The 10553-nt window shown below is 31.5% G+C and overlaps 1 protein-coding gene across 1 annotated transcript; it reads left to right on the top strand.

Annotated features, from left to right (window-relative positions):
- Positions 9300 to 10307, top strand: LOC18588881. Its single transcript, XM_018128214.1, has one exon. It carries the CDS (start codon positions 9399 to 9401, stop codon positions 10017 to 10019), a length of 621 nt encoding a protein of 206 aa, XP_017983703.1. The 5' UTR covers positions 9300 to 9398; the 3' UTR covers positions 10020 to 10307.

Below are 10553 nucleotides of genomic sequence, written 5' to 3'. Positions count from 1 at the left end.
TTTATTTGATGAATTACCATCCACACAGAGATGGATGCCAACTCAAAATAAAGAACTCTTTTGTGCATTATAAAAGAATGAAAATGTATTGGTTTTCCTTTTCCCATCATGTGTTGATTACAGTAAAAACAACTGGAAACCTTATAACTAAAGACAAGATCAATCTATATATGTTCAAGTCCTTTAGCAATACTTAATCTTTATTCTTAATAAATCTATTATGAAATCTTGATTCTGAATTTGATGTGGAATAAGCATATACTCTATTGTAATTTCAAAGCATAAGGAAGTGGCATTGTGGCATAAGTATGGGGTTCTCCAACCAGGTAAGAAATCTTGTGGTTCAAGGGGTCAAAAACAAAGCTTGACGTTTGACCGGCAGAATAATGAAAGCATCAAAACGGTTGGCCTTTCTTCCAAACTTGTGGGCTTCCACACCATGTGGAGAAAGGAATAATACAAACCAACAGCTCTTTGTGTTTGAATGTGAAATTTTCAAAGCAGTTACTACTTGTCCAAGGCAACTAATTTCATACCTTTAGGCCAAAGGACCACAAAGCAAGTGGGAGGCCATGGAGCCTTTTGCGTGGAAGCACAACTATCCTGCCATATACAAACAAAACACAAGTCATTGCACAAGGAGTTGATATTGTAGGCATTTAGACCATTCCGCTTTAGGTTTTCCTTTTACTTTTTTTAAAGTTTTGGGGATAGTTAACTTCTATTATTAATTTCTTTATATTGTTGTCTTCATTTTCCAAGTTCTCTTTCTCAATCGTACAATATATAGTTTTCATGGAAATTTCCCACTTCTTCTAGTCCAATCTAATAATGAAAAATGGAAGGCTTCAGAAGAATCCAAAACTAAAAGGGGTGCTAATATATATATTAACTTTCTCCAAATATCAATATTTTTAATCTTGATTTTGGATCCATTAAAAAGGGTAATTAATTAGGGAAGTAAGAGTATCGTTATTCTAATATTTTGGCCTCCCAAACTTATTACTCTCTCCTCTAATCCTACAATTACCGTTTGAGAAACTATTTAGTGATGCCGGAGCAAATAAATAAAGGAAATGATCGAGCTTTGAAGTTACGAAATCAATTTATTCAAATAGCGACACCTTACAAAAAAAATTTTAATTTATAAAGTCAAGTCATATATTCAACGTCACACTATTTTTTTTCAATTTAATTTAATTAAGTCATTTTCATTCATGTGCGAACAGTTCTTGTAAGTGATGAAAGGCAGAAGCGGAAACAGGTTCATTTTGGTGAAATTAAAAATAAACAAATGAATGATGTAATGGAAGACAATCAAAGGTTGTACCCCCAAATAAAGTTTATTACCAAAGACATCTTAACCAATAAACATTTCCAACTTAATTAATTTTGTTGATTATAATAGTAATAGCAATAGTAATAGTCTGTGACATAAGAATCTTCCAATTTAGTATACTCTAAACGCGTTTGGCTTAAAATTCTGGTATTTGGAGCAGAATTGAGAGGGAAAGACAATTAAACTAGGAGGAAAAAGGAAGGAGAGAGAGAGAGAGTTTGAAATGGTTGACCCAATCTTTTCTTGGCTTTTGGTGTGCATTGAAAGATGTAAAATTGTTAATTGAGATCTTTTTTGAGCGTAGAGGAAATGTGTCCAATGTGGGTGGCTACCTAGTGGTTACTGTGGCCTCATTGGCTCGTGTTGGCCCTTTCCACAACACTTTCTTTAGGTTTTTTTTATTATTTCATTTGCATCTTCACTCTATTTAATTTTCCTGGGTCAAGGTCATATGCTGCAGCTGCTCAGAGCCTCTCTTTCTATTTCCATTTCAAGCTATACCAACTACGTTGACATGAAATTGCAGGAAGTGGAGCCCTTTTGCGTCCTAATTCAAACATAGTAATTCGTGAGGTTATATATTAAGTTAAACTCTTCATGTTACTCTTTCTTCTTTCTGTTTTAGAAAAGAAAAAGGAGAATTAAAACTGGTAAAATCGTCATTTGTAATTCCCAACACAAAAATAAAATGTTACGTAAACTTTTCAATCAAACATTTTTTTTTTCACATTTTTATGTTAGCTTTGAAAGGTGTGGAAAGAAGTGTACCATTTAAATGTCAATTCATCAACAGCACCAATTAAATGTGGGAAACAAAATGAAGGTTACTTTTACAAAACCATTTTAAAAAATAAAACAAATGAAGAAGACCATTTCAATTTTAGGATCTTTCTACATCCATTTCTCTAGATGCAGAAAGAAACTGAAAATGAAAAAGAAAAAGAAAAGTAATTGACTCTTTCATGTTGATTTAACTTTTAATAAATAATTTCATTACATTGCAATCAATTTTCTTATTCAATACAGATATTAAGAGTCTCACACCTGTCGATTTGCTTGGTCTAAATGGAAACAGTGCAACAAAAAATAGGGGTAAACAAAAAATAAACCTAAAAGAGTAAAAAGCCATGAAATATTTATCTTTATATGTAATAATGGAGCCTGTATCACCATCCATAGAGGCCCCCACGGCAAGGGGATGCTTTTTCTCGGATCCTGGCTTGCAATTTCCTTCATCTTTACTCAAGGATGTCCAATTATATCTATGCATTAAGTAGAGCCAAATTTTCGTTTACATAGATACATATAATCCTGAAGTTGCATTTCTTTTTAGGACCTTTCATTTCTTCCTTGACAATTCTTTTTAGGCAGTAATTAAAGTAAGGAAGATACGTACTAAACTATGATTTATCCAATTTCGATGGTCTTACAACAAATCTCAACGTCTCTCCAATTGAAAGAAGAGTTTGTATTAAAAGAAATGATACATTAGTCACATGTACCTTTTTGCTAAGTTACAATTATTGTAAAAGCAATCTATTTTTGTCTAAATCTGAAAATTCGAATTTTTGTATCTTAATCATATTGATACGATTAATACATGAAACACGATAAAATTAAATACAAACATGATTATCTAAACCATATACATAGATATATTTAATAACCGCATAACATATTCATATACGTATTTCAGATGTTAACATAAATTATTATTTATGTCGTATTTATGTTTAGTTTTATCGTGTTTTGTGTCTTAATCATATCGACGATAAAACTAAATATGAACACGATATAAATAATTATTTGTGTTAACATCTAAAACACGTATATGAATATATTTAATAACCGTATAACACGATATAATACAACTAACACGTTTATTAAATGTGTCAAGATTTTTTATATGACACACCACAATAATGAATAAACATGCCACAAGATTTTTTATACATGTTAAAATTATGTTAATCATTTAATTGTGTTTATTAATATAAACAAGATTAAATGTTTAACATAATTTTTTTCTAACATGATTAACATGTTTAACAAGATTAACTTAAAATATTTATAATTAAATATAATTTTATTATTCAAATTTAAAATCAATAATTATAAAACAATTATAACAAAATAATAATAAGATCAAAGATAATAAAATTTGACATAAATAACATATATAAAATTTATTATCATACTAATAAAATCCATCATTGTGTCACTTATAAATATTTAAATACGATAATATGATTAATTAAATATATTTTAAATATGTTAACTGTGTCTAATATGTTTAAGACATAAAACAAGATAAAATTAAATCCAAACTTATTTAACTTCGTATCTTCTTATGTCATGTTACTGTATCGTGTTTAAAATTGTTAAATCTACTTTTGCTGTTTCATCTTGTAGCTCAACTTTTCTTCAATTCTGGAACAAGTCTCTTCTATTTTAATAAATGTGAGATTGATGTTGCAATTTATAAAAAGCAAAATGATGAAGAGGCCAAAAATATAATAGTTCCAATAGTTCAAATATGACACAAAATTTTTATTTTAAAATTTTATATTATATTGACATAAATGTTAATGTCATTATTTTTGTATTTTCTCTTTAATCTCAAATCATTTTGTTAATTTTCTTGGTTTTTTTTCTCTACAAAAAATTAATTTTGGAACAGATTCATCTTCCTCCACCATTGATCTTGAAAAAAAAAATCTTAAATTTTATATTGTGGAAAATAAAAAGAAAGAGATTGGATATAAATTTGGGATTTTTCCAACAATCTTTTCTTAGGATAGAAGAGGATTCATATCTTCTCTCCACCAAGAAAAAGTAATGATTAGATCATTAAGTTCAATTATTTAAAGTAACAAATGCAAACAATGGGTCATCTTGCAACAAGATAAGAAGAGAAAAAAATCTTACAAATAGATCCCACAATAATGGTGGATTCTCATTCCTTGAACCAGAAGATTGACGCTACGCAGTAATTGCCAAAAGAGTTTGCTAATTTTTTTTTATACCAATCCAAGTTGTTTAGATGTTAATCATGTTGGAAACACTTATCATTCCATTTTTAAATCATTATATATTACTATTATTTTAAACATGAAGTGACAAGCAATGGCTAGACAATAGAGGAATAGTATAATGATAAAATAATCTTTGAATTATAAATAAATTCTCTCTTAACCTCTTAACTTTTTTATTTGAAGCAATTAAGTTATTGTACTATTATTTTTTCACTGACAGGATAATTACATATAAATAAATAAAATTTAAAAATCAAATGGATTAAGTTCCGATGAAACAATAAGTTTTGATCACAAAGACGTAAAATTTACCATAAGTAACAGACATTCAGTTTCTGTAATAGCATAATTGTTTTTCTATCTAATCAAATTACTAAAAAAGTGTAGGCTTAATTGATCTAAGTAAAAAGGTATGGGCTTAAGTAAGGGATTTTGTATAATTTGAGGATTTATTTTATCATTATACCATAGAACACTGATGTTAATTTTAAATTGTTGCTTATGATTCACTGAAATATAAAAATGTGGCTAACGTCTAGATTAAGTCGTGCAGCCACTGTTTTTCTTTTTCTTTTTGGGAATGAATATGCATAATTATTGCTTAGGGGAAACAAGATAATAGTGACACATTTGGTCAGTCTTTGTAATAAACAGACAGGCTTCCCTGTAACATACAGAGAACCTAACGTTAATGATTGACCCTCTGAGGTTAACATGATGCACATTTTTTGGACATGAAATCTCCCTTGGACCTTCCTTCTACTTCTTTGAATTAACTTAGGTTGGCAACTAGCACTAGCAGGCCCCTCTCTTTGCCTTGTCAATCGTATGATATAAAGACAGAGAGAAAATTCCAATATTAAATCTTATTTGTTATCTTACGGTTCACCAATGGAATAGCAGCGAGCAGGACTTTTCTTGAACATTACCTCTGTTTTCTGTTTACTTATTCACAACTGAACGATGATTATATAACTCGTCTTGGGTTTTTGTAGTTAAGAAGTTGGGATCCAAAAAATATAACTAATTCTCTCTACAAAAATGGAATTAAAATACATATACTTTTTTTAATGAGTTGTATTAGCAGTTTGCAACCTAAAACTTGAAATGGCTCGCCAACAGCTCGGGATAACGTAGTCGATCAGATATTTACTCCAAAAAAATGGCATATATAACAAATGCACGATATTTTTAGTTGATTATGTTTGCTAAATTAATTAATTAATTACTATAATAATAATAATAATAATAATGAAGGAGACCAAACTAAATAAAATGTTATAATTATTCGATGCTTTCCAAAAATTATTGATTATTTGTTGTGTGGCTTGCAACATTTGGTCTTGGTTTGGGGCAACCACAAAAAAAAGACATGGCAATCTCTTGTCATTTAATAATTTATTTCTTTGTCTTGAATTAGATTTCTCTTTAAATCATATCTCCTACTTTCGTTTTTTATATATATTTATACTTTGATACTATGGAGCACAACCAAAGCTTTTAAAAAGGAAAATAGAAAAGAAAACTAGGGAAAAACAACAATTTTGTGGTAAGTTTGTCTAAAAAACAATAACACATGAATTAGTTAGAAAACTTCAAGGACAATATCAAAATAGTGTACTTACCACCTTTTCCATTTGAATAAACTCATGTGTTCTAATTAATTAATTAATTAATTACGAATTGGTTAAAGAAGAAAAAGACCTTTCTAAAGAAGCAACACTTGCCGCCACAATAACAATGAAATATTCGTAAACTCAAACAGTGTGCCGAACACGTTTTCGCATGCCCAAGAATTTATTATACATATATAACAACTAGAATTATTTTAAAATTGAATTACTTTGACACGACTTTGTCAAGCCACCCCTGCTGCTTTCCACATGGCGCTACGTGTCATTCAATGTAGTTTTGCGGAAGTGTTGAGAATCTTCTGAGTAGGAAACGAATCAAATGATTGAAAAAGCTTCAAAATACCTTAATTCCGCTTTGGGAAAGTGCTTTCGGTGTGTGTAAGCGGACCGGGGGGGCTTGACTGCCTTTGCTTTTCTACATTCATGAACATAACAATCTAATACCATGTGTCAGTATATATTTCACTTAAAATGTGTGACTGTGTGCCACAGTTTGACAGGTTGCTATCTCTCCGCCTTTGAATTGTTATCTCCTAACATTGGCTCAACACCATACCTTAGGATTTGGTCTCTTTTTGCAACTCTTTTGGGCCAACAAAAATGTAAAAATATAATAGTCTCCCTTGCTTCTTTTTCACCAACCCACATTCATCTTTTTACAACCTTTATTACCAAACTTTAATTGATTTAAGTAATATATATTATAAAGGAGAATTAACTTAGTATATAGGTCATATATGTAAAAGAGTTGTATGCATATGGTCTGTATAGACAATCACGCACAAAACAATTACTTGCACAATAAATAAGTTTAATTTTTAAGATATTTATTTTTATGTCATTTATTTTACTTGTATTTTAAAAAAGTCTAAAATTATAATTTTTTTATTTAATTTATTTGTATTACAAATGAGTTTAGCATGAATTCTTTCTATAAATAGTTTTTCATGTTTTATTGTAAAATTTAATAGAATTTTTTGAGATATTTTATTTTTTATATTAAAAAATAATTAAATTCTATCGAAATAAAAGAAGATTAAGAGTGGTTAAAGTGTATATAGTTTTATTGTATCACTATACTATGTGTAATATAAAAGAAAATAAGAATATTAGTAAATGTTTAAAAATATAAAACGGATTTAAATTTTGAAATGTCCCAAAAAAAAAGTTATTTGAAGGGAATCCTACTATGCTTAATTCAATTGAACAAACCTCATTAATTTAAATTGCATTGTCTGGAAGCAAAACAGTACTTAATATTCATAAAAAACTTGAAATACTACTCAATTTTATTCTTTATCTTTTATGAGTACTTAATATTGTTTTGATATTAAAAAATTAAGCCTCGTCGTTATTTCCATCAGAGTTGAAGAAAACCTCATCATTTGTAGTAATTTTCAATTTATACTCGAGTGCAATTAGGTAAACATCAAGTTATGTACAGGTTAATCAACTAGTATCAAAGATACCATCATATAATGTTTTTACATTATCATTGTCAAATATAAAGTATTGATAAAAAAATAATTTCTCATCAATTAAATGTATAACATGATAAACACATAAATATAATAAAAATTACTTTATATATTAATAATTTATACCCAAATTTGGACAAGGAAGAAATGAAAGTAAGAAATTAAGAAAAAGAGAAAATAGAAAAAAGAAAAGAAATTAAGAAAAAGAGAAAATAGAAAAAAGAAAAAAGAAAAGAAAAGGAAAGAAGAGAGAAGCGAGAGGAGAGGAAGATGAAGGGCAATGTGCAGCCATCATAATCAAAGACATCATCATCCAATTTCCAACATCATGTCGATGCAATTTTACCAATAGAAAATAAAAAGAAAAATAAAAATAAAAAAGAGGGGCTACAGGGCATGGGGGTGAATGGAATGTTAAAAGGGACGTGTCATAAAGCTGGACTCCATACGTGGCAGCAAAGCTTGTGAGTGTTCCCCAAAGCTGTCAGTTTAACGGATCTATCTTGTCCTTTTCTGTGTAAATATATATTTTTTCTACTCTAAATTGTATCTAGGAGAAGTGGCAGAAGAGTGAGAGAGAGTGAAGAAGCAGAGCCCATAGCTTTTTCCCAAATCCGTTGGTTGGTTATTTGGTTTGGTGGATTCACAACCAAAAACCATGTCCCTTAACCGGCATTAACTAACCACAACCCAACCCCAACCCCCATCCTGTGGTTAGGCCCGACGTCTTCAACGCTGCTGCCACGCTCTTCTGTCACGCTCTTCTGTCACTTTTTTACTTGTATCCTTACACTTTCTCTTTCTTATTTATTTCTCATTTCACGCGCCTCTCTCCATTGCCTTTTCCTTTTCTTTTTTTCTAAAGAAGTAATTGAATCTCTTTATTATTTTGGTTACATTTTGGATTCTTCTTATGTTGGAAGAAAATTCAACTTTGATTCACTTAAACCATGGTCATAGTCCACTTTTTCAAAATTCTTAAAATTCAACACAAATTACTAGTGATTAGATTTTTTTTTTCAATTAGAAAGTTAAACAGCTCGTCTTTTTTTTTTAAAAAAAATAGTTGAACAATTCTAAAATTCATTTATGAGTTATGACTTATGGGAATAAATTTGAGATTTTTACTTTTATTTATCCAGCTTCTAGTATACTCAAAATCATTTTATTAAATCATCCATTTCCCATATATAAGAATATGTATAAATTGCCTATAAACAGATTTAATCATAATTAATTAATTGGGTTAGGAGGCTTGAATTTGAACATTTATGTCATTTTATTATCAATACTTCATTGGTCCATTCATTTGAATGCCTTTTAATTCACCTTTGAATGTAGAAAATTACTTGATTGAATCACAATTAATGATACCACCTGTAATATGTTTTTACGTCATGACTTCTCTGGATAAATAGAAAATTACTGTTGAAGATATTTTATATATTTTTTTATAGAATAACTTGTAGTCATAGCAAATTAAATATTTTTGGCCATTTCAGTTTCTGAAATATCTTTATGCACTAAAAAGTTTCCCCACCTCCTTTGATGTTGGCTCTAATTTACCGAAAGAAAAATACAAATACCATAAAGATAAACAATGGGACAATAAGAAAAAATCATTGACGTTCACGGCCGCAAATAATAATAGCGACGACGGCATGAAAAATTAATAAGCAAAACTTTAGGGGCACAACCGCAAATCCCCGGAACTAAATATTCCTGATTTGAAAATATCGCGAAAATTCCAAGCCCCTGACCCCCTCCCCTCATCCTATAAATACATGGCTCGAGTGAAGCTAGGTTTGCCGCACTAAACAGCCAAACACGGCTTTTTAGAAATTGAATAAAAAAAAATTCTCTTACTTCTTCCTCTCCACACTTTCTCTCTCTTTGGCAACAGCGTAAAAAAATGGCGGTATCCTCTAGAAGATCGAGCGGTCCGGTTCTCCGATCCCTCTCCCCCTCCGGCCGCTTCAGTTCTCACTACGCTTCACAATCTCCATCTTCTTCTTCTTCAGCTTTCGCTTATTCGAGTTCTAGTTTCTCTTCACGCTCCTCAACTTTCTTTAACCAGCATAGATCTATCTCTCCGCCACGTGTCAATCTCTACAACCACTCTCAGTCGGCGTCGTCCGTGAGATTTTCACTTGATAACCGTCCGATCTCGCCGAACAGGTCCATCACGACCGTCCGTAGAAACACCGAGGCGTTGAAGAATTTACAGAGCAAACAACCGAAGCGAACTTGCATGTGTTCCCCAACCACGCATCCGGGATCGTTCCGTTGCAGTCTTCATAAGGGCTTCAATAGCTCGCATGCGGTGACAAGTTACGCGCCGAGTAACAGGCTCAACGCGCGTAGATCTGCGATGACGAACTCGCTGGTCAGAATCGGAGGAGTAGAAGGTGATCTTGTTAAGAGGGCTTTGTCGGCTTTGATCAGACCTTCCTCTCACCAGCAGCGTCGCCGCGCCGCGTTCCAGCCGAGGCCTAGCCGGCTCTCCTTGATGTCAAAAGCGGAGGATTTGTGAAGATTATCTTTTGCGGTATGTGAAATCTTTTAACGCTTTTTGGTTAAGTCTCCGAGATTTTCCGGTGATTGGAGATCGAGGCTTCGGAGTAACGCCCCGGACGGTGGCGGTGAAGTCAGATTACGCGAAGAGGTTGGAGATCTGAGCGAAGGATTCGGGACGGATATGGTTTTTAGTGTACTCCGGGTGACCGAAACCGTAAAATCTGAGGAACAAATTATCATATACTTTGTTGGTGTAAATACACGCATATTTGCAGGCAATGGCAAATTTGAGGGCTTTTGGACACACAGAAAACACTTTTAAATCTCTTAGAAAAAAACTAATCTAATCTAATCTAAACTAACTCTAATCTAAAAATCTCGAGCCAGATCTCAGCTTTGATTGGTTTAAAATTTGGTTTTGTCTTTGAACACCATTCCATTCCAGCGCACTTCTTTTTCCTTTTCGTAATGCGTTTGGCTTCCCGTTTCCCGTTTCCCACTTCAGCCGTTTTAGCCGTTCGTATGGTTTTTTCTCCCTTTGGTTCGTCCC

This window comes from Theobroma cacao, chromosome 9 (genome assembly GCF_000208745.1).
Source record: "Theobroma cacao cultivar B97-61/B2 chromosome 9, Criollo_cocoa_genome_V2, whole genome shotgun sequence".
NCBI classification, from domain to species: domain Eukaryota; kingdom Viridiplantae; phylum Streptophyta; class Magnoliopsida; order Malvales; family Malvaceae; genus Theobroma; species Theobroma cacao.
Note: the sequence above shows the minus strand (reverse complement) of the source record. Positions and strands in the feature narration are given on the sequence as shown.

Coding starts and splice junctions, on each gene's coding strand:
- LOC18588881 (XM_018128214.1), top strand. CDS start 9,399: ATGGCGGTATCCTCTAGAAGATCGAGCGGTCCGGTTCTCCGATCCCTC.